We start from the raw sequence: 25,650 nt of genomic DNA on the forward strand, positions 1-25,650 counted from the left end.
TCTACTTGACCATTGGACTGTGGGTGATAAGCAGAAGAGAAGTCCAAGGTGACCCCCAGCAGTTTACACGTGGCTCTCCAGAAGCGAGAGGTGAACTGAACCCCTCGATCGGACACGATGTGGAGAGGAAGACCATGGAGACGGAAAATATGATGAATAAAGTCCTTAGCCAACTCAGATGCAGACGGAAGACCCGGCAGGGGAATGAAGTGAGCAATTTTAGAGAAGCGATCAGCGACCACCCAAATGACCGTACAACCAGCAGAGACAGGGAGATCCGTTATAAAGTCCATGGCTATATGCTGCCACGGGGCAGCAGGTATGGGAAGAGGCAGAAGGCGGCCGGCTGGCAGATGTCTAGGAACCTTGTTACGGGCGCAGGACGCACAGGCCGAGACAAAGTCTATTACCTCCTTGCGCAGGGTAGGCCACCAGTAATGCCGGGCAATAAGCTGGAGGGTCTTCTTTTGGCCAGCATGGCCGGCTAGCTTAGACGAATGTCCCCAGTGCAGAACCTTCTCACGATCAGGTACTGTCACGAACGTCTTACCGGGTGGAAGACGATTCAGATCCAAGGGAGCCACCTGCATTACCTTGGCGGGGTCGATGATGTGCTTAGGCTCCTCCTCTAGATCGGAGAACAGAAAGGATGGGGACAAGGCATCGGCTTTGATATTCTTGTCTGCCGGGCGGAAATGAAGAATGAAATCAAAGTGGGCGAAGAACAAGGACCACCGGGCCTGGCGCGGATTAAGTCTTTGGGCACTCTGGAGGTAAGCCAAGTTTTTGTGGTCCGTATAAATTATTACCGGGTGAAGAGCCCCCTCGAGCAGGTAACGCCACTCCTCCAGTGCCAATTTAATGGCTAACAATTCTCGGTCTCCTATAGAATAATTGCGCTCAGACGAGGAGAAGAGCTTGGAGAAGAAGCCGCAGGTTACCATTCTCCCGGATGGCGACTTTTGGGTGAGCACCGCTCCGGCTCCGGAGGAGGAAGCATCTACTTCTAAGAAGAATTGTTTGTTGTAGTCCGACGGTGCAGCACAGAAGCGGAGGAGAAAGCTTGTTTCAAAGAAAGGAAGGCCTCTTCAGCCTCGGGCGGCCATTCTTTGGGACTAGCGCCCTTACGGGTGAGCGCGGAGATAGGGGCAGTCCGGGAAGAGAAGTGCGGAATGAAGAGGCGGTAGTAATTGGCGAAGCCCAGGAACCGCTGAATAGCCTTCAACCCCTCCGGTCGGGGCCACTTCAGGATGGCAGAAAGTTTCTCAGGATCCATTCGTAGGCCGGTCTGGGAGATGACGTAGCCCAGAAATGGAAGCGAGGTCTGCTCAAAGAGGCACTTCTCAAATTTTGCGTAGAGGTGGTTCTGCCTGAGCCTGAGCAGGACCTGACGAACGTCCCTCCGGTGTGTTGGAAGATCCGGAGAGAAGATCAAGATGTCGTCCAGATACACCACCACGCAGGAGTAGAGAAGGTCACGGAAGATGTCATTGACCAACTCTTGAAAGACGGCGGGAGCTTTACAGAGGCCGAAGGGCATTACGAGGTATTCATAGTGGCCATCCCGGGTGTTGAATGCCGTCTTCCATTCATCCCCCCGGCGGATACGGACCAGGTTATACGCCCCACGGAGATCCAGCTTGGTGAAGATTCTGGCACCCCTCAGACGGTCAAATAATTCAGGAATGAGCGGAAGGGGGTATTTTTTCTTCACCGTGATCTGGTTAAGACCTCTATAGTCTATACAGGGACGGAGTGAGCCATCCTTCTTTTTAACGAAGAAGAAGTCTGCTCCCGCCAGGGAGGTAGATTTCCGGATAAATCCCCGGGCCAGATTTTCCTCGATATATTCTGACATGGCCCGGGTCTCGGCAGCGGACAACGGGTAAATACGCCCACGGGGTGGAGTAGCGCCGGGTACCAGGTCGATTGGGCAATCGTATGGTCTATGGGGGGGTAAAGTCTCTGCTTCTTTCTTGCTGAAAACATCAGCATAAGACCAAAAAGGAACCGGTAGGCCGGGTAGATTGGCTGGAGTAGGAGAAGGATGAGCAGGATGAACAGGAACTAAACAAGTCTTATGACAGTCCTGCCCCCAGCGAAGGACTTCTTCGGTCTGCCAATTCAGCACGGGTGCATGTCTCCGGAGCCAAGGAAGGCCTAACAAAAGGGCGTGAGAGAGTCCAGGTAGAACATGGAAGAAGATCCTCTCAGAGTGCAGCATTCCCACCTGCAGAGTTATGGGTTCGGTGATGAGTTGGATGGTTAGCGGTAAGAGCCCTCCATCCACGGAGGCGACAGATAAGGGTTCAGCCAAAGGTTTAGTGGGAATGCAGTATTTCTCTACCAGGGACTGGGAAATGAGGTTTCCGGCAGCTCCAGAATCGAGTTGAGCTAGTTCAAAGTAGCGGTTCTCCCCGCAGATGATAGAGACCAACAGCATCAGAGATGGAGGGAGTTTACTCTTGTCTAGGATGACCTCTCCGAGCGATCTGAGACACTGGCGTTTCCCGGCCTTTCCGGGCAGGAACGGATCCGGTGCTCCTTACTGCCACAGTAGAAACAGCTCCCTTCGGCACGGCGTGACTCTTGACGGGTTTGACCATCTTGGTCTGGTCGACCTGCATGGGCTCCGGCGAGTGCGCCCGGGCAGTTACAGAGGAAGAGACGGGTCTCTGGAAAGTGGGAGCAAGGCGGGGAAACCTCCTCTCACGGATGACCTCTTTGGTACGCTCCTGGAACCGGATGTCAATCCGGGTGGCAAGTGTTACTAAGTCATCCAGGGAGGTTGGAATGTCCCGACCGGCGAGTTCATCCTTAATCCGGCCGGATAGGCCTTCCCAGAAGACGGACACCAGGGCCTCGTTATCCCAGGCAAGTTCGGAAGCAAGGGTACTGAACCGTATGGCATATTGGCCCACGGTGAGACTCCCTTGGCGGCGGCGTAGCAGAGAGGAGGCGGATGAGGTCTTTCGTCCTGGTTCGTCGAAGACTTTCCGGAAAGCCGTGAGAAAGGCTGGCAGGTTGTACACCAGGGGGTCTCCTCTCTCCCATAGGGGATTTAGCCAAGCCAGTGCATCCCCAGTGAGATGGGACATGATGAAGGCCACTTTGGCCCGGTCGGGGGTGAATTGGTGTGCCAAAAGTTCGAAGTGCAGGGTGCACTGGTTAATGAAGCTTCGTGCCAGACCGGGGTCTCCACCAAAACGAGGCGGGGCGGATAGGCGGGGACCGGGAAGGGATGCCATGGTATTGATGGGCAGCGACGCTGCCGGGGTAGGAGTCGTGTGACTGGAAGCAGGTCCCAATGAGGCAGTCAGTGTGTCCAGGCGGGAGTTAACATTACGCAGGTGGCTCAGGATGGACTCCTGATGGGACCTCTGATGGGAAAGTTCATGGCATAGGTCCGAGAGCGAGGGAGCTTGGGTGCCACCGGGTTCCATGGCCCGAGCAAACTGTAACGGGTCCGGAAGGTGGAACCTCTGAGCTGCAATACAAAGGGGAAGTCCTTGTAAGGAAGCGGGTGACTCCCAGGGAAAGCAAGCAGGTAGTCACAGCAAGTGGCGGGGACAGTCTCTGGGTAAGCAGGCAGGTGGTCACGGCAAGCGACGGGGACAGTCTCTGGGTAGACAGGCAGGTGGTCACGGCAAGTGACGGGGACAGTCTCTGGGTAAGCAGGCAGGTGGTCATGGCAAGTGACGGGGACAGTCTCTGGGTAGACAGGCAGGTGGTCACGGCAAGTGACGGGGATAGTCTCTGGGTAGACAGGCAGGTGGTCACGGCAAGTGACGGGGACAGTCTCTGAGTAGACAGGCAGGTACCTTCAACCCAGCGGGCAGATAGACACGGCAGGTACTGGCAGGTGCTTCCGGGTAAGCAGGAGGATAGCCACGGCAGGTGCTGGCGGGTGCTTCCGGATAAGCAGGTAGATGAACTCAGCGGGTGCTGGCAGGTGCTTCCAGGTAAGCAGGTAGATAAACTCAGCGGGTGCTGACAGGTGCTTCCAGGTAAGAAGGTAGATAGCCTCAGCGGGTGCTGGCAGGTGCTTCCAGGTAAGCAGGTAGAAATCAGGCTGGACTAGTCAGGCTAGGGGAGGGACCTGAGGACTGAAGCAGAGGTGAAGACACAGTGCGACAACTGTTGCTCAGGCACCTCCATTTTGGAGGAGGTGCCTTAAATGTGGGAAGTCCTCTGGCCATTGGCCGGGGACTTTTTAGGAAGACGCGCGCAGTCCCTTTAAGAGGGGGGGAGTGCACGCGCGCGCGCCCTAAGCACTCTGCTGGAGGAGGGACGCGCGCCGGCCACAGCAGGGAACGGAGCGCAGGGAGAAGCCGCGCCAGGAGCCGGGGGGCGAGCGGGAGAAGCGCTGGAGGGACCCACGTGAGGAGCGCGGAGGTGAGAGGGACAGCGTCCCTGCCTAGCAGAGGGCAGGTACGCCGATGCTACACATTCCCACCAAACCTCTGGCTGAACCATTGGCAGTTGCCTCCGTGGATGGAAGACTCCTTCCGGTGACCATCCTGCTCGTCACAGAACCTATAACCCTGCATGTGGGAATGCTGCACTCTGAGAGGATCTCCTTCCATGTGCTTTCCGGTCTCTCTCACTCCCTATTGCTGGCTTCAGAGACATGAACCTGTGCTGAATTGGCAATCTGGTGAGGTTCTCCGTTGAGGGCAGGATTGCCATAAGACCTGCCTGGTCCCGGTCCTCCACCTACCCCGGCTAATCTACCCGGTTTACCGGCACCTTACTGGTCCTATGCAGATGTCTTCGACAAAAAGGAAGCTGAGACACTGCCACCTCATAGGCCATATGATTGCCCGATCAACCTGGTACCCGGTGCCACTCCACCCCGTGGGGGTATTTACCCGTTGTCGTCGGCCGAAACCCGGGCCATGTCGGAGTACATCGAGGAGAATCTGGCTAGGGGATTCATCCGGAAATCTACCTCCCCGGCTGGAGCCTGATTCTTCTTCATCAAGAAGAAGGATGGTTCACTACGCCCCTGTATTGACTATAGAGGACTCAACCAAATCACGGTCAAAAACAAATACCCCCTGCCGCTCATCTCCGAGTTGTTTGACCACCTTAAGGGCGCCAGGATCTTTTCCAAGCTGGATCTGCGTGGGGCGTATAACCTGGTCCAGATCCGTCAAGGAGACGAGTGGAAGACGGCATTCAATGCCCGGGACGGTCACTATGAATACCGTGTGATGCCCTTCGGTCTCTGCAATGCTCCCGCCGTCTTCCAAGAATTAGTCAATGAGCTCTTCCGTGACCTTCTATATTCCTGCGTGGTGGTGTACCTGGACGACATCTTGGTCTTCTCTCCGGACCTTCCCACACACCGGAGGGATGTTCTTCAGGTCCTGCTTAGGCTCAGGCAGAATCCCCTCTATGCCAAATTTGAGAAGTGCCTCTTTGAACAGACCTCCCTTCCGTTCCTGGGCTATATTATCTCCCAGACAGGTCTAAAAATGGACCCCAAGAAGCTCTCTGCTGTCTTAAAGTGGCCCCGTCCGGAGGGGTTGAAGGCGATTCAGCGATTCCTGGGCTTCGCCAACTACTACCATCTCTTCATCCCGCACTTCTCTTCCCGGACTGCTCCCATCTCTGCGCTCACCTGCAAGGGAGCAAATCCCAAGGAATGGCCGCCCAAAGCTGAGGAGGCCTTCCTTTCCTTAAAGCAAGCCATCTCCTCTGCCCCAGTGCTGCACCGTCCAGACTGCAACAAACAGTTCTTCCTGGAGGTTGATGCTTCCTCCTCCGGAGCCGGAGTGGTGCTCACCCAAAAATCTTCATCCGGGAGAATGGTAACCTGTGGCTTCTTCTCCAAACTCTTCTCCTCATCTGAGCGCAACTACTCCATAGGAGACCGAGAACTGCTAGCCATCAAATTGGCGCTGGAGGAGTGGCGTTACCTGCTTGAAGGGGCTCTATACCCGGTGATCATCTATACTGATCACAAAAACCTAGCATATCTCCAGAATGCCCAAAGACTCAATCCACGTCAGGCCCTGTGGTCTCTGTTCTTCGCTCGCTTTGACTTTATCCTACATTACCGCCCGGCGGACAAGAATGTTAAAGCTGACGCCTTGTCCCGATCCTTCCTGTCCTCCGACCTAGAGGAGGAGCCTATGCACATCATCGACCCCTCCAAAGTGATGAGTATGGCCCCCTTGGATCTGACTCGTCTCCCACCCGGTAAGACGTTTGTAGCGGTTCCAGATCGGGAGAAGATTCTTCACTGGGGTCATTCATCTAAATTAGCCGGCCATGCCGGTCAGAAGAAGACCTTCCTGCTCATTACCCGGCATTACTGGTGGCCTACCCTGCGCAAGGAGGTGGTAGACTTCGTCTCGGCCTGTTCGTCTTGTGCCCGCAACCAAGTTCCCAGACATCTTCCAGTCGGTCACCTCCTGCCTCTTCCCGTACCTGCTGCCCCATGGCAGCACATTGCTATGGACTTTATTACAGATCTCCCTGTTTCTGCCGGTTGTACAGTCATTTGGGTGGTGGCCGACCGCTTTTCTAAAACGGCCCACTTCATCCCTCTGCCTGGTCTTCCGTCTGCATCGCAGCTGGCTAAGGACTTCATCCTTCACATCTTCCATCTCCATGGCCTACCCCTCCACATTGTGTCGGATCGAGGGGTTCAGTTCATCTCACGCTTCTGGAGAGCTACGTGTAAGCTGCTGGATGTCACCCTGGATTTCTCCTCCGCTTACCATCCACAGTCCAATGGCCAAGTGGAGCGTATCAACCAGATCCTTACCAGCTACCTCCGGCACTTTGTTAACGCTCACCATACCGATTGGGTGGAGCTCCTACCATGGGCCGAGTTCTCCTACAACAACCATGAGAGCGAATCGACTTCCAAGTCCCCATTCTTTGTAGTCTACGGTGAACATCCCCGGATTCCGTTTCCCGTCTCCGCTTCTGTGGACAACCCTGCCGCGGAGTCTCTGGTCAGCGAATTTTCCACCATTTGGGAAAATACTAGGTCCGCACTTCTTCAGTCCTCCGAGCGGATGAAGAGACATGCTGACAAGAAACGTCTGGATCCGCCTCAATTCCGTCCGGGAGACAAGGTTTGGCTCTCCTCCAAACATGTTCGGCTCAAAATACCCTCCTATAAGTTGGGTCCTCGGTTCATCGGTCCATTTGAAGTCCTCAAACAAATCAACCCAGTGGCCTACAAGTTAAAACTCCCAGCCACCTTGCGGATTCCCAACTCCTTCCACGTATCTCTCCTCAAACCAGTTGTGTTTAATTATTTTTCCAACAATCCAGGTACTCCCCCTGCTCCGGTTTCCGCTGAGGACGTTTTTGAGGTAGAGAACATTCTGGCCACCAAGAGGGTAAGAGGAAAAACCTTTTTTCTGGTAGATTGGAAGGGGTTTGGCCCAGAGGAGAGAACTTGGGAACCCAGGGAGAACATTCATGCCCCGCTTCTCCTTAAAAAATTTCTTTCTGGCCTAAAAAAGAGGGGACGTAAAGGGGGGGGGGGACTGTAGCCAGGCAGAGGCGCCGTCCCTCTCACCGCCGCGCTCCCCGCCCGGCATCCTCCAGCGCTCCTCTTCCTGCTGCTGCCGGCGCGCGCAGCTTCCCAGGCACGGTGCTTAGGGCGCGCGCGCTGCGTCTTAAAGGGGCCGCGCACGCCGCCCTAAGGTGTCCCCGGCCAATTGCCGGAGGTCCTCCCATATATAAAGCAACTCCTCCAAAATGGCGGTGCCCAAGCAATAGTTGTTGCATAGTGTACTTACCTCTGCTTCAGCTCTCAGGTCCCGCTGCTAGCCTGACTACTAGTCCTGCCCGCCAGCCTGACTACCAGTCCAGTCCGCCAGCCTGACTACTCTCCAGCCCGACACTCTGTCTTCCGTTCTGTCCGCCAGTCTGTCTATGGGCACTGCCCGCCTCCTTACCTGGAAGCACCTGCCCACTACCTACCGTGCCTACCTGGAGGCTCCTGCTTGCTACCTGCCGTGCCGACCTGGAAGCTCCTGCTTGCTACCTGCCGTGCCTACCTGGAGGCTCCTGCCCGTCACTTGCCGTGACCACCTGACAGCCTACCTAGAGGCTCCTGCCTGTCACCTGCCGTGACCACCTGACAGCCTACCTAGAGGCTCCCGCCTGTCACCTGCTGTGTCTGCTAGTCCATCTACCCGGATCACTCGTCAGCCTGCCTGCTGTGCCCATCTGCAATATCGGTCAGTCCCTGCCATCTGTACCGTAGGAGTCACCTGCTCCCTTACAAGGTCGTCCCCAGAGTTGCACCTGGTCCCTCTGCTCGGACCCTCCCTGGTCACGGAGTCGATTGAGCCGCCGTGCGATCTTGGTCGCTCCGAGTTGATACCTAGTTACGCCCCTCTGGGTCCCTCCTTGCACCGCAGCACAGAGGTTCCACCACCCGGGTCCGTAACAAGAAGCTTCATTTCTCATGTGATGATGCTGTAGGTGAATTGAACACTTGCTGCTAACTTTACCTACAAATTTCAGCTCATCAGTGTGGAGCCCAGCGGAGGCTCATATTGTGATTAACGTATTGTCACATCTTTTCTATCAAAAAGTGATCAACTTAAGCAAGCGGTTTCCTAAAAGTCTGTCACCAATCCTAATTTGAGAGCAACATAATGTAGACACAGAAACCTTGATTCCAGCGATGTGTCACTTACTGGGCTGCTTGCTGTAGTTTGAATAAAATCACTGTTTTATCAGCAGGAAATTATCACTAGAGGATTAGTAAACCTCCCACCATGTAGTACTCCATATTCATGAGTTCTACATAACACTGTCCCCAACACTGATTGTCAGCTTTCTGCCTATGCACAGTGTACACAGAAAGCAGCCAATCAGTGGTGTGGGCAGGGTTAAACATAGCTCACCATCCAGAGATCTGCCAGATCTTCAGCAGATTTAACAGGGATTTTAACAAAACAACAGCAAGCAGCCCAGCTCCTTCATTTTATTGAATTTATAGGGAATCCAACAGTCAAACCCCCGCTGATTGGGAAGTAATAGCATACCCTAGTGATGCGCTTACCCCTTTTACGATAAGACCTGTATACATATAAAGTATTGATGTATCATGAGGAACTTGTATACATAGTTATCACTTTCTTCCACTAACAGTATAAGAATTCATGATTTTCTTTTTATTTCGACAAATACATATTTTGCTCCCTTGTGTCAGACCAGACAAATAAATAAATGCGTTTCGTCTGTGTAAAATGGAAGTGACAATGATTTGCCCAGAGCAATACTAAGAACGGAGGGAGCGTTGAAGTGTCACTGTTAGGTATTGTGCTTCACTGACCAAGTTATGTAACCTCGTACACGCCGTACTCCATACAACGTCCTTGTCTTGTGCTGTTTATGGTGGATTATAACTTTTCAATATCCTCCAGATGGATATTCAGCTGAAGATATTCTCTACAACTGGTCAGAAAACCAGAACCAGATCCATGGTCTAGATAAGCTGGAACTTTCACAATTCACCATTACTGACTACAAGTTCAGCAAAGAGGTGATGAACTTCAAATCAGGTAATAATGTAACCATGTGTATATACTATACAACAAATCAGCCACATTAAAGGGGGATTCCACTATTGGACAAAGCCGGCTTAATCAATTCAGGACCCAAATTAAAACAGGGTACACTCCCTTCTTACAGCGGTGCTGTTCCAGCGATGTAGCTATTCCCAGAGAATGACATGACTGTCACATGGATACCGCAATAGAGAGGAGCCAGAAGATCAAGACTTCTGGTTTCCCAAACTCCTGTACTGGTTAGAACTGCTTCACAATCACACTAAACATTGCAGGTTCTCTTTGCTCTGGCATTGCTAGGGTTAATCAGTTCAGTTGATCTCCTGGAGCTCTCCATCCTGGATTGCCTCAGCTGTTATGTTTTGGACACTCTCCTCTGGTATATATGCTTGCCACTGACATTTGGAAATTGCCAGTGATAGTTCATTCTGCCTGGTTTGGAGTTGGAGGAGTTGTTCAGTGTTTGGAGTTGGAGGTTGGACCCCCATTGATCTTCTATTGATAACCTATCTTGAAGATAGGTCATCAGTATATTGTGCCTGAAGAATACCTTTAATTCATATCCTAGCCATATCATATGCCACAATATGAGAATACACACACCTTTAAATCATTTCTTTGCACTGTATACATTTATATTTTTTTCGATTCCTACATTTCTAGACCACACATTAACTCTTCTGAGCAAAGTAAATCAGTGGAAGGATTCTAGCACATTGCTCATAAATTTCATTACAAGAGGAGGCTTTCTCTCATTTATATATTTCGGTGGGTGAGATATACGTCTAATTTCTGGTGTCACTCTCTGCAATCAATATCCCCACTGTTTATTATTCAGCAGATCAGCATCTAGCAGCCTTCATTAGATCAGCGGGGTGTCTTGTATGGAAGAGAATAACAAATCAACAAAAAATTTCTTAGATAAATTTAAATAAAATTTATCTGCACAAGATGAAAGCAATATTTTTCTATATCAGTGGAAACAGCAAATTCTCCCTATGTCTCTTTTTAAAAAAAAAAAATTCAGTAATAATAATAATTCTTTGCAATTGTGCTGGGAGATCCAGTAGAATGACCAGTAGGAAGTAACTATTAAAAATAGTTTTTTTACATTGTACTTTATAAAATATATGAAAAATCCCATAAAAGGATGTACTTTATTATTACATTTAAAAGTCTGAAAAAATATTAATAAATTGCTAAACCCAACTACAATGTTATTAATAAACCAAAAGCGCCAGCCAAAATGGAGTAAACAAAGACCACCGACCAAGGGAATGAATAAAATCACCTTTTCTTAACTATATATTAAAAAAATAATTACAACCGAGGATATAGAAATAAGCCTGATAAGGAGAAAATGGTAGGGGGAACATCAAAATCTAAAGCAAGACACATGATAAATATCAGCAAGCACCATATTAATCAATCCCTATGAAAACAATTAGGGATAGATAAAATTAAACAGTGACCTAAAGTGAGGTATGCTGATCAGTACATTGTGTAGTGCTTACCCATAATAAGGGAAGATCTGATGAGCCCATCAAGCTGCTCTGAAGCGCGTTTCGTATGATGCATACTCAAGTGGATGTGCGACCGTATTGCTGTCCTGCCAGGTAAATGTACCCCATGTCCCAATGCCAATTAGTATGGTGCAGATCTATTTGTATATTTTTGATTGTGATGAATTTTTTAATATATACAGTACAGACCAAAAGTTTGGACACACCTTCTCATTTAAAGATTTTTCTGTATTTTCATGACTATGAAAATAGTACATTCACACTGAAGGCATCAAAACTATGAATTAACACATGTGGAATTATATACTTAACAAAAAAGTGTGAAACAACTAAAAATATGTCTTATATTCTAGGTTCTTCAAAGTAGCCACCTTTTGCTTTGATGACTGCTTTGTACACTCTTGGCATTCTCTTGATGAGCTTCAAGAGGTAGTCACCAGAAATGGTCTTCCAACAATCTTGAAGGAGTTCCCAGAGATGCTTAGCACTTGTTGGCCCTTTTGCCTTCACTCTGCGGTCCAGCTCACCCCAAACCATCTCGATTGGGTTCAGGTCTGGTGACTGTGGAGGCCAGGTCATCTGGCGTAGCACCTCATCACTCTCCTTCTTGGTCAAATAGCCCTTACACAGCCTGGAGGTGTTTTTGGGGTCATTGTCCTGTTGAAAAATAAATGGTGGTCCAACTAAACGCAAACCAGATGGAATAGCATGCCGCTGCAAGATGCTGTGGTAGCCATGCTGGTTCCGTATGGCTTCAATTTTGAATAAATCCCCAACAGTGTCACCAGCAAAGCACCCCCACACCATCACACCTCCTCCTCCTTGCTTCACGGTGGGGACCAGGCATGTAGAGTCCATCCGTTCACCTTTTCTGCGTCGCACAAATACACAGTAGTTGGAACCAAAGATCTCAAATTTGGACTCATCAGACCAAAGTACAGATTTCCACTGGTCTAATGTCCATTCCTTGTGTTCTTTAGCCCAAACAAGTCTCTTCTGCTTGTTGCCTGTCCTTAGCAGTGGTTTCCTAGCAGCTATTTTACCATGAAGGCCTGCTGCACAAAGTCTCCTCTTAACAGTTGTTGTAGAGATGTGTCTGCTGCTAGAACTCTGTGTGGCATTGACCTGGTCTCTAATCTGAGCTGCTGTTAACCTGCAATTTCTGAGGCTGGTGACTCGGATAAACTTATCCTCAGAAGCAGAGGTGACTCTTGGTCTTCCTTTCCTGGGGCGGTCCTCATGTGAGCCAGTTTCTTTGTAGCGCTTGATGGTTTTTGCAACTGCACTTGGGGACACTTTCAAAGTTTGCCCATTTTTCGCACTGACTGACCTTCATTTCTTAAAGTAATGATGGCCACTCGTTTTTCTTTACTTAGCTGCTTTTTTCTTGCCATAATACAAATTCTAACAGTCTATTCAGTAAGTCTATCAGCTGTATATCCACCAGACTTCTGCACAACACAACTGATGGTCCCAACCCCATTTATAATGCAAGAAATCCCACTTACTAAACCTGACAGGGCACACCTGTGAAGTGAAGACCATTTCCGGTGACTACCTCTTGAAGCTCATCAAGAGAATGCCAAGAGTGTGCAAAGCAGTCATCAAAGCAAAAGGTGGCTACTTTGAAGAACCTAGAATATAAGACATATTTTCAGTTGTTTCACACTTTTTTGTTAAGTATATAGTTCCACATGTGTTAATTCATAGTTTTGATGCCTTCAGTGTGAATGTACAATTTTCATAGTCATGAAAATACAGAAAAATCTTTAAATGAGAAGGTGTGTCCAAACTTTTGGTCTGTACTGTAGTTAATAATAGGTGATTTTATTCATCCCCTTGGGGTCGGTGGTCTTTGCCTACTCCATTTTGGCTTGGTCTTTTGGTTTATTATTGTTATGGGAGTACGCCATTCACTCATAATGTTTATTAAGGGGGCACTCTATACATTTTGTTCCTAACCTGGATTTATAATATGTGTATTTTGAATATTTTTGTGCTCACAATGTTATTAAGCTGTTTAAAGGTGATCACAAAATAAATCACAAGCCAAACCAGCATAAACATACAGTATAAATACAAATAAATATTCATATATTAGGGGGTAATTGTGATTAACAAGATGGGGCCTAGATATATACTCATAATAATAGTCAATGTCTCACCCTACAAAAATCCCTACAAATCACCCTACCTGACCGCGATTTATAATTCTTTAAAGAGATGAAAAAGTCATTTGGTTTTTATACCTTGAGAAAGGCGCCGGTCTGGCGCAGAAACGCGTTGGTATTAATAAAAGCCATCTTGGAATCCCAAGCCTCTTCATTCCTGCAGCGCAGCCCGCCTAAACGTGCCAGCTTCCAGTTTTTGCCATTACCTCTGGAAGAACCATTTCCTCCAGACACTGGGCAGCAGCAGCGGGTTTTGACTCATTTATAGGTGTTGTGCCTGCACACAACACTTTTAACGGAAGAGCGCAGAACTACCGACACCTTTCATCTTTCCTTTATAATTCTTTAAGGCATTCTTGTCTACAGGGTTACGCTCACGCCCGGACTGTTTGGTGTGAGCGTGGTTAGTGGCCCCACTGGGCCACGAACCGAGCAGTGCCTGGAGGGGCGTGACTTGGGGCCTCGCCAGATCCGACCATGGACGCACGGCGGCTTAATCGACTCCGTGGTCTGAGGAGGGACGAGGGAGGTGGCCCAGGTGCTACTCCAGGTCAGACCCCGGTTACACAGCTGTTGACCCACACCGGGGAATGCAGGAACGGGCAGGTTTGGTTGTTATGCAGACTGGCGGGTATTGACAGGCATGGCTGGTATACAGACAGGTGGGTATTGGCAGGCACGGCTGGTATACAGACGAGTGGGTACTGGCAGGTAGGTAAACAGGCTGGTTAGGGACCAGTACAGACTGGGATACAGGAACAGAGCCACAGGTGCGGAGGGGAAGCGGAGCAGAGCAGAGCCGTAGGTGCGGAGGACAAGCGGAGCAGAGCAGAGACGCAGGTGCGGAGGACAAATGGAGCAGAGCAGAGTCACAGGTGCGGAGGACAAGCGGAGCAGAGCCGCAGGTGCGGAGGACAGGACAGCGCTCTGTTCACAAGGAACAGACTGGGAAACACAGGAAGATAGCTAGAACACAGGAGGTAGATACGGAGGCAGGGAAACGGGACAAGCAGAACCAGATACTCACAAGGTACTTGCAATGAAGTAGCGAGTGGACACAAAACTCACAAACAGAAGTACAGAGACAATGAATGGGAGTTAGGTACTGGTTCAGACACTGCAGGAAAAGGGAAGGATCGGACATACAGACAAACAGGTAACGGGTTAGGACACAGTTCAGACAGGAACTGACACTGGAATGAGATACAGGATCGAGCCTGGGCATACAGCCCCCAGGGTGGCAGAAAAGACTAGAAGTCACAGATACAGATAACAGGCCTGGGTACTTAGCCCTCAGGGTGGCAGAAGCAGACAAGATACAGGACAGGACCTGGCAACTCAGTTGCATAGAACACACTGAAAGAAAGAGTTGCTCAGGCACCTCCCACTAGGTGGAGGAAATTTAAGTATCCAGTGACTCACAGCAATAGGCTGGGGATGCATTAAGACTGCGCACACTGTAACTTTAAGAATCAGGAAGTGCCAGCGCCACCCCCCTAAGCCAGCAGACAAGAGACATGCACACAGCAGGTAGACGAGCATAGTGTGCAGCCTAGAACTAGTAGGTAAGTTGGCGGTCTTGCATGGTGGGAGATGGTAAGCCATGCCAGCACGGTGCCAGGGATGTTACATACAGGAGTTTCTTTATTAGGGTAGTCTAGGTACTCCTACGATGGTGAGCATGGGGTGCCTTTCTTGCATGTTTGTTTAGGGTGCCAACCTCTGCGGTCATGTAGGGTAATTTATAGGGATTTTTGTAGGATGAGCTTAATGGCATTGTAGTTGGGTATAGTAATTTATTAATATTTCTTTCTACTTTTAAATGTCATAATAAAGTACATCCTTTCATGGAGGCTTTTCATATGTCAGACAGTTCTTTCAAAACTCTTGAAAATTATGATTGTTTTTGTTAGCATAATTTATAAAGTATACCAACATTATCTTGCTTTTTAGGCTTCAATATATAGCTGCTTTGTCATTGTGCAGAATTAAAAGGGTGATTAGGATTAGAAAAGTCATATACCCTAAAAGACATTCTGAGTTCATAGAGGGGTGTCTCACTAATAATCTCCTTGACCTTGTCTATACTATGGTCTAAGTGATAGGTGGCGGTCTCAAGACTTAGACCCGAACCGATCAACAGGTTACGATACTGGCATAGTACTGCTGGAATCCAGTGGCCGAAGGAGCATAAGCAGGAACAGCAAGCGGTAGTAGAAGTTCTTGGAGATAACAAGGAGTTGTAGGAAACAATCCGTAGATAAATTGGAACAGACTGGGTAAGAATGTTCAGGAGCTGGAGACTGAAGCTAAGCTAACAGCTAGACACAATACTCAAGCAATGAGTGAGAGATCCATGTGGCTTTAAGTAGGCCCAAACAGGAAACAAGATGGATTCCATGGATTCAGAATACGCCATCTTGGAAAGGGCAATTGTAGAGCACAACAGCAGCCCCAGTGGTAAGGAGTGAAACTGCAGCACAATTATTAAAGTGAACAATAGCGACCACTAGTGATCAAACTGTAAAAGGCAACAGAATTCCTGACAAAAGGGCATTGAAGGTGCTGCAAGATAGCAAAATGCTTTTAAAAGTTTAGTTAAACTTTAACTTTATAAAAATGGTCCAAATTTAGGTTCAGTAAAATCATAGCTTGAAAAAGAAGTCATGTGCAGGGAGAAGTCTGCTGAGCAGCTCCTTCTGGCTTCTCCCTGCCTGGCTTGGCTTTTAGGCTTAGATTATAGGCTTGGCTTATAGGCAAAGACCTGTCAATCAAGCCAAGGGTAACTCTCTGTAATAAGGGAGACTTGCCCGCAGTTGGAGAAGTATAAAACTGCTAATAAGTTCCTTTTGATATTAGCAGAGAGAGACAAAAGTTGAATCACAAGGTTTATGAGCTGCAATTATTCAATTTTTAGATGTAGACACAGTTTAATATTTCCCTTCTGGTGTTAAAGCGGCTTATACCATTCTTGCTGCTTAGAAGATTAACCGATCACATACAAATGAACAGTACTTCAGCGTTCACACTTGTCAGAATCAACGAATGCAGTGATTATTAATTAATAATAAATACTTTTTTGAAATCTGACCAGTGTCACTTTATACGGTAATAATTCTGGAACGCTTCAATATATCCCAGTGATTTTGAGATTGTTTTCTAGTGGCACATTATATTTTATGATAATGGTAAATTTAGGACGCTAAGTTTTGTGTTTATTTATAAAAATATCAGAAATTTGACGGGAATTTCAAAAAATTTGCAATATTCAAACTTTGAATGATTATTCCTTTATTAATCCAGATAGTCATACCACACAAAAACATTAATAAATAACATTTCCCTCATGTCTGCTTTACATCAGCATCATTTGTAAAATGTTCTTTTATTTTGTTAGTATTTTAGAAGGTTTAACAATGTAGCAGTCATTTTTCATTTTTTCAAGTAAATTTACAAACTTTATTTTTTTAATGACCAGTTCAGTCTTGAAGTGACTTTGGGGGTCCTATATATTGAAAAAAAAAACAAAAGTGATACCATTTTAAAAACAGCATCAGTCAACATTTTCAAAACTGCTGTCATCCCCACTGATCCCAAAAAAAAGGCTCCATTGCATTGGAGCTTTGGCCACTCATGCGTTTCTCTGCTTTTTTAGTTTTTTTATGGGATTTCTGGAGATATTCCAGCTGTCTAGCCCCCCACCGATCTGCGCGTTATTGTCTATCCACAGGATACATTTTCATGATGGAGAATAACGCTATGACAAGGTCCCCATGAAATGTAAATTCTAGAGCATCTTTTCTTATGCTGCGTTCACATTGGGAAAATGCTCTATACTATGGTAATAAGTCTTGCCCACACATACACATTTCAATTCACTGCAATAATTTTTTTTGTTACAGGAAGCAATAGCGTCGTCTACCAATTTTTTGTGTCCCTCAAAATAGACTTACACCACCAGAAATCAGCCCAGAGCCCAAAGTCTCATCTTTTTTACTTCCGATTTTCTCATTGCAGTGAATGGAAATATAAGTGGGCACAACTGAACGACATTTCTTGTCTGAATCTGTGTGTGGATAAAATGGCAGCGTGCACTAGTTTCTTCTGTAACTCGGATGAGACTCGCCCATTCAAGTCTATGGGTGAGCCAAAAAATCGGATGCCATATGGAGCCACAGTATAACATCTGATTTTTGCGCATACAATGCAATTCTGTAACGTAAGAAACTGTAAACAACAGCTACTGCTGTAAAAAACAGATCCCATTTTTTTTGGGATGAAATTCTGAATGATATTTTATACATTTACGGTGGCTCAGTGGATAGCACTGCAGCCTTGAAGCGCTGGGGTCCTGGGTTCAAATCCCACCAAGGACGACAACTGCAAGGAGTTTGTATGTTCTCCCTGTGTTTGCATGGGTTTCCACTGACACTCCAAAGGCATCCTGATAGGGAATGTAGATTGTGAGCCCTGATGGGGACAGCAATGATGATGTATGTAAAGCACTTTGGAATATGTTGGTGCTATAGAAAAATAAAGATTATTATTATTATTACATTTGTGTGAATCTACCCTTAATATGGAGGATTCAAGGTCACTTTAAGTATAGGTTCACACGAGCGTATGCATCGATCTAGTGCTATCTGATGTTTTATCAGATAGCACTCAGACCAATGTTATTCTATGGGGCAGTGATGATCAGGATTTTTTTCTCATACTGATTCGCCATGAGAAAAAAGTCGCAGCACTCTGCGATTTGCAGCGCTAATCAAATCACACTCACGCGTTCAAGTCTATAGGTGTGTGGAAAACATCGGACTGCACTCGAGTGACATTTCCACAGACTCACACAATGGAGAAGATGGAGAGATTTTGTTCTACATCTTCTCACCTGTGCTACATTTTCTCATCCGAAAGAATCGGATCTCACTAAGCTGATACTCTGATCAAACTTGGGTCCAAATTTGGTTGGAGTGTCATTACCATAATCGATCCAAATCTCTAGGAACAGAGAATATACAACAGTGTGACCCTAAGGGGTTCACATGAGCATATAAAAATCAACTAGAGTTTCATCCAGAAAAATGGGATCATTTTTTTTCTCACTTGCTATCTGTGTGCAGTCCATATACAATCTGTTTTTTTACAATAGCAGCCATTAATAATTTACAAGACCATTTATAGTTTCCTGTGTTACAGATTTGCAATGTATCCGTAAAAAAAAAGATGTTATATTATGGCTCCGTATGGCATCCAATTTTTTTTTTGGTGCACCCATAGACTTACAGTGTTGTATAAAAGTTTGGCTCTCAATGGCCCTCACAGTCCCCTGATCTGAACATCATTGCAAATCTGTGGCTAGACCTCAAAATAGCAGTACATGCAAGATAACCCAGGAATTTGCCAGAACTGAAAGAATTATCCAAGGAGGAATGGATGAAAATCCCTCAAACAAGAATTGAAAAACTCTTTTCTGGCTACAAAAAGCTTGCAAAAGAGGGTACAACTAGTTACTAACCATGCAGGGTGCCCAAACTTTTGCATCAGCCCATTTTCCTTTTTGTAGTTTTTAAAATGTAAAAAATGACAATATATACAGTATATATTGTTTGTCTTAAATACAAAGGAAATGTGTCATCTTTAACTTTAGGCCTTTTAGAGGTCATTTCATCTTCAACTTGCTTAACTGTTCACAATAACAATAATTTTGATCAGGGGTGCCCAAACTTTTACATGCCACTGTAAATAAGTTTCATCAGATTTATGGGAGAAACTTGTGCATGCTGTTTTTTTTTTTCATGCAGATTCTGTTAGGGAAAAAAAATCGCTCATCTACACTGTCCCATTGAATAACATTGGTCCGGACCGAAAATATGGTCGTATGAACCCGGCCTAAGGCTGTTACCACGTATAAACAATGTGCGGTGAGATGTGACATGCAAAGTATTTCATGCTTGTTTCTCCGGCTTTGTGCAAAATATACAATTATGTACTGGATCAAATATCCGATTAGCACAATCTGTTCCAGGCTTACTAGCTGCCATCAGTGCAATGTATTGGGTGTGGGGTGTGAAAACTTCTGACAGTTCTTTTATATTTCAGCAGGTCAGTTTCCCAGACTGATTCTCCGTTTTCAGTTGAAAAGAAATCGAGGGATGTACATCATACAGTCCTATGTGCCATCCATCTTACTTGTGGCCATGTCATGGGTTTCATTTTGGATCAGTCAGTCTGCCGTCCCTGCACGAGTATCACTCGGTAATTTTCTATGGACTGGAAGTAACTTTTTTTCTAAAAATTGTTAGAGCAAGAGCAATTATTTTATATATTTTTTTTTAATTGAAATGTTTATTTCATTTGTTTTTATTATATCTTAATAAAAGATATAATAAAGGTTCAGGTTTTTTTTGGATGCAACAAAGTGATTTGTGTTTTTTTTTTTTAATTACTTTTGTCACTGGGATATATCAGGTGTTACCAGTAAATTAAGCACATTGTATTGATATTTTTTAGGCTTTATGCTCACGGTGATTCCATGTACACAGAGTAGATCACTGGTCAGCAGTACTCCATGGGTGACCACATTACTTCTAGGGCAGAATGCCTCCATAATGGAGCATGTTTTTTGTTTTTCTTATGGATTCATGGAATTGACCTGCGGTGCATGTTTCTGATCTGCAGCATGTCAATTACGCTGAGTTTTCTGTGCGGATTTTCCCAATAGACTTGCATTAGATGTGGAAAATGTGCCGGTAAAAAATGCAAATGCGTTTTTAGTGTGTTTTCGTATCAGAAACTCATCAAAAACACATGTAATCCGCAGCATAAAGCCAAATATCAGGAAGTATCAAAAACAAAGCTGCTTTACTTAAAGCATAAAATACCAACAAGAGACTAAAACGTGATAAAAACGCATGTAAAAAAATGCACAAAAACGCAAGTAACATAATTTAAATAACAAGTGCCGAAATGGTGCTGAAATTCTGTAGAGTCAAAAACTCACCAAAACCTCACCGTGGGAATGTAGCATTAGGGTATGTTCAGACAGTGCGGTTTTGCATTGTTTTATTTTTATTCCCTGCAGTATTGGCAGGAAAATCGCTGAGCTTTTTTCATGCACTTTTTACTAATTCAATAGTTCAATAGAATGGGTAAAAATCTAGAGCAAAAAGGCTGTAAGAATTTACTTGTTGCGTTTTAAAAAAAAAACAAAACACTCTGCACCTCAAAAAACACAAGGATAAAAAAGCGCACTGCCTGATTGACACTTTAGAAATCTCATTTATTTTGCTGCTACTGTAAAACACTGTTTTTTATCCGCATTAAAAAAATGCATGGAAAAAAAGAGGCAAAAAGACTACGTGTGAACAAACTCTAAATCAGGGGTCTCAAACACGCGGCCCCTCTGGCTGCTTCATGCTGCCCGCGGACACCATAGACCCTGATCGCGGCCCGGTCTAGGAGCCGCCAACATCAGCGCTGTAGTGCAGTGTATTGCCGCGCAGAAACCGGCTCTCTGCACAGCAATACCAATGCTAGCCGCCGGCCTATCAGAGGCCAGCAGCTGACATCTGTGTCCTAGCGCGGCGGCGTATGACGTCACTGACATGCACAGATGTCAGCTGCTGGCCTCTGATAGGCTGGTATTGGTATAGCTGTGCAGAGAGCCGGGTTTTTGCGCGGCAATACACTGCACTACAGCGCTGATGTCGGCGGCTCCTGGACCGGGCCGCGATTGTCAAGGGGTCTATGGTACCGAGGGAATGGAGGACAGGTGAGAAGAATCTTTTTTCTGCTATGTGCACTATGAGCACCTGGATGGGGACAAATGGGTACCTGAGTGAGCACATATGGGTACTATGAGCACCTGGATGGGGACATATGGGCACCTGGGTGAGCAAATATGGGCACTATGGGCACCTGGATGGGGAGGTATGGGCACCTGGGTGTGCACATATGGGCACTATGGGCACCTGGATGGGGACGTATGGGCACCTGAGTGTGCACATATGGGGACTATGGGCACCTGGATGGGGACGTATGGGCACCTGGGTGAGCACATATGGGCACTATGGACACCTGGATGGGGACATAGGGGCGCCTGGGTGAGCACATATGGGCACTATGGGCACCTGGATGGGGACATATGGGCACCTGGATGGGGTCATATGGCCGCCTGGATGGGAACATATGGGTACCTGGATGGGAACATATGGGTACCTGGATGGGAACATATGGGGACCTGGATGAGGACATTCCTACAATATGGGGACCTGGATGGGGGACGTTACGACAAGATGAGGACCATGATGGGGCATTACTACAAGATGAGGACCAGGATGGGGCATTACTACAAGATGAGGACCAGGATGGGGCAATACTTCAAGATGAGGACCAGGATGGGCACATTACTACAAGATGAGGACCAGGATGGGCCCATTACTACAAGATGATGACCAGGATGGGCACATTACTACAAGATGAGGACCAGTATGGGCACATTACTACAAGATGAGTACCAGGATGGGCACATTACTACAAGATGGGGACCATGATGGGGCATTACTACAAGATGAGGACCAGGATGGGGCATTACTACAAGATGAGGACCAGTTCAAAAGGTGTATAGAAAAAAATGGTATCACTAAAAATGTCACTTTGTCATGCAAAGAATGCGGCCCCCCAAATTCAATTTTTTTCCGTGTGCGGCCCATATACTCAGCTGAGTTTGAGATCCCTGCTCTAGAGAGAGGAAAATTCAGAATATATGGACCTGCATAGCACATATTTTGTGAACATGAGCATAGAATACCAATACATGTGTACCAATGGATGTTACCTTTTTAACCCCTTTAAGAAATACGGCGTATTAATACGTCCTATGTCATGACACCCGGTTCAGTGAGGGCTCCGGCGGTGAGCCCGCACTGAACTGGGCACATGTCAGCTGATTATTATAGCTGACATGTGCCCGCAACAGCCGTGGGTGGAATTGCGATCCACCCGTGGCTGTTAACATGTTAAATGCCGCTGTCAATCTCCGACAGCGGCATTTAACGCGCGCTTCCGAGAAGCGCGTCCTAAGCCCCACCGATCGGCGACCCCGTCATGTGATCGCGGGTCACCGATTGTCGCGCATGACAACCCAGGGTCTTCAGCAGACGCCTGCGGCTGTCATGAGCTGGTCGCTATGAGCGCCACCTAGTGGTCGGCGCTCATAGCACAAGACCATTTCTGCTGCATACAGGGGATCTGCTGATCCCCTGTATGTAGCAGAGGCAATCGGACAGTTGCTGCTTCTAGTCTCCTATGGAGACTATAGAAGCATGCAAAAAGTAAAAAAAAAATTAACTTTTTTTAAAAATATTAAAAAAATTAAAAAAATATAAAAGTTTAAATCACCCCCCTTTTGCCCCATTCAAAATAAAATGATAAAAAATAAATCCCACATACACATATTTGGTATCGCCGTGTTCAGAATCGCCCGATCTATCAACATAAAAAAAGAATTAATCCGATCGGTAAACGGCGAAACGAGAAAAAAATTCTAAACGCCAGAATTACTTTTTTTTGGTCGCCGCAACATTGCAATAAAATACAATAACGGGCGATCAAAACATCGGATCTACCCCAAAATGGTATTAATAAAAACTTCAGCCAGGCGCGCAAAAAATAAGCGCTCACCCAGCCCCAGATCCCGAAAAATGGAGACGCTACGGGTCTCGGAAAATGGCGCCATTTTTTTTTTTTTTTAGCAAATTTTGGATTTTTTTTTCACCACTTAAATAAAAAAGAACCTATACATGTTTGGTATCTACGGACCCGTAATGACCTGGAGAATAAGAATGGCAGGTCAGTTTTAGCATTCAGTGAACGTGGTAAAAAAAAAAAACATCTGTGGTATTGCATTTTTTTTGCAATTTCACCACACTTGAAATTTTTTTCCCATTTTCCAGTACACGATATGGTAAAACTAGTAATGGCGTTTAAAAGTACAACTCGTCCCGCAAAAAATAAGCCCTCACATGGCCATATTGCCCAAAAAATAAAAACACTATGGCTCTGGGAACAAAGGGAGCAAAAAACGAAAATGCAAAAATGGGGGTTAACCATGTAGATTTTGATTTTGTATGTGTCAAAGTAAATGCCAAAAAACAGATTTAGGTCAATATTTAATGCACATCCTCCAGTTCATACATAGAGGCCCTTATATACCTGAGTAGATGCTGCATTTTGAGTATATAAAAAAAGTAAAAAGCATAAATAATTTAGATCTTTTGCTTTCCTAGGAATAACCACTGTGCTTACAATGACAACTCTTATGGTCAGTGCAAGTTCTTCACTTCCCAGAGCATCTGCAGTGAAAGCTCTGGATGTCTACTTCTTGATATGCTATTTCTTCGTGTTTGCAGCCCTTGTAGAATTTGCATTTGCTCACTATAATGCTGATTATATGAAGAAGCAGAAGAAGTCAGTGGATCACAAGATAAAAGGAAAGGTAATACAAAGGGCTAAGCTCTGATAATATACACTCTATGGACAAAAGTATGTGCCCTCTCCACATTGCACCCACAGGAGCTTTTCTGACTTCCCATTCCAGATCCATAGACATTAATATGGAGTTAGTTCCTCTTTTGCAGTTATAACAGCTCCCGCTCTTCCGGGAAGATTTTTTACAAGATTTTGATGATGTCTGTAGGTATTTTTGCTTTTTTATTCAGTAGAGCATTTCTCAGGTCAGATATTGATTTTGGGGAGAGGCCAAGTTCACAATCTCCTTTTTAGTTAATTCCAAAGGTGTTGGATGAGGTTGAAGTCTGGACTCTGTGCGGCCAATCATGTTCTTTCACCAAACTCCACCAACCATGTCTTTATGGACCTTGTGCACTGGGCACAATAATGGGAAATGTAAAATTGACTTTCCAAAACTGTTCCCACAAAGCTGGAGACTGCAATTGTCCAAAATGACTTGTGCTGAAGCATTAACATTTCCACTCACTAGTACTAGAGGGCCAATGCCGACCCTGAGAAACAAGCCGATTATATTATCCCTCCTCCACCAAACTGTACAGGAGGCACAATGCAATCAGGCGGGTAATGTTCTCCTAGCATTTGCTAAACCCAGACTCATTCATCAGATGCCAGATAGAGAAGTGTGACTGTCGTAGGCCCAGGACTAGGAGACAGTCAGACAATGGGTGTCACGATACTGTAGCAAAATTTCCAGGGGAAATGGGCTCCTTCCCTGTCCCTCCAGCTAGGGGAACCCTAGGCTATCCCAATTCCCCAGATTACCCCTGATGGTGGAGATGCTGGGGTCTTGTACCTTGCTGTGATCCTATAAACACGGTGATCTGTTTCCTCCCCCACCCAGTGAGGTATGGTACAGAAGTGTATAGGATAATACAAACCTGACAGACAGGGGAAACAGACAGGGATAAAAGAATACTAGAATCATACAAATACACTGACAAAACAACTGAGTGGAAATCGAGGGAACAGTACGAGGGACAAATGGGAAAAGGATTAGGATAAGCACACAATACCAAATCCATGCAGATATTTCCTGAAAAGAACACAAACAGACTGCAACTAATTCAGACTACTCCTTCAATACTAGACCAGGAAGTTGTAAGCTATCACCGGCAATTCCCTAGTGCAAGTGGTGAACATATATACCTGAGAGGAGTGGCCAAGACTGAACAGCTGAGACAAAGTAGGATGGAGAGCTCCAGGAGATAGACAGAACTGATTAACCCTTGCAATAACAGAGCAAGGAAGACCTGAACTGCTAAAAGGAAGGTGTAGCAGATCTAATAAGTGCAGGGGTTTGGGTAACCAGACGGTGTGATCTTCTGGCCCCACTCTGTCGCTGTATCACTGTGACAATGGGTCTATAACCAAAATGGACAAAAAATAAAGGAAAGACAGGAGAATCATGAGGCGTAGGAGAAAATGATGCTCTTTAGACAAACGAATAAATAGAAGGGTCATTTCATAAAAAATGACACATGCTCATCCACAGATCCCAATGCTCCTCTGTATAGCTGTCACTATGCTTGTGTTCTCTGTCAGCTGTGAACGGATAGATGACTTTGTTATATTCTTATTTTTACACCTCGCTGGGATAGTTTGTGAAATAAAAAATTGGAGTGGACAACCAGTGAGTTGCATATTCCCAAATATCTCTCCTGGTAAATACTGTGTTGAATTGAGCTTTTATATATATAAATGATATAGTTTGACGGTCATTAGTGTAATATCTGGCGTAGAGTACACTTAATCTATCTAAAGCCTGAATATTACATTTAATAAGTGACATTAACCCTGTAAATCTACACCCTGAAGCTGTTCTTACTGACGTTACTTTGTGTGGTTACATTCTTTTTTCTGCAAGAATGA

The 25,650-nt window shown here is 46.1% G+C and overlaps 1 protein-coding gene across 6 annotated transcripts in view; it reads left to right on the forward strand.

The window, feature by feature from the left end:
- The window catches only part of GABRD (gamma-aminobutyric acid type A receptor subunit delta), an 84,526-nt gene that overhangs the window by 55,893 nt on the left and 2,983 nt on the right, over nucleotides 1–25,650 (forward strand). For 3 of the 6 annotated variants that reach the window (XM_073656881.1, XM_073656882.1, XM_073656879.1), the window contains 3 exons: nucleotides 9,411–9,548; nucleotides 19,351–19,506; nucleotides 23,538–23,746. In XM_073656881.1, the coding sequence (XP_073512982.1) occupies nucleotides 9,411–9,548; nucleotides 19,351–19,506; nucleotides 23,538–23,746 (503 nt within the window). The remainder of the gene's footprint in view (nucleotides 1–9,410; nucleotides 9,549–19,350; nucleotides 19,507–23,537; nucleotides 23,747–25,650) is intronic. The other 3 variants (XM_073656880.1, XM_073656883.1, XM_073656884.1) reach the window with 3 other exon arrangements.

This window comes from Phyllobates terribilis, unplaced genomic scaffold (genome assembly GCF_046119375.1).
Source record: "Phyllobates terribilis strain yellow unplaced genomic scaffold, ASM4611937v1 Scaffold_12__6_contigs__length_324123572, whole genome shotgun sequence".
Classification (NCBI taxonomy): Eukaryota; Metazoa; Chordata; class Amphibia; order Anura; family Dendrobatidae; genus Phyllobates; species Phyllobates terribilis.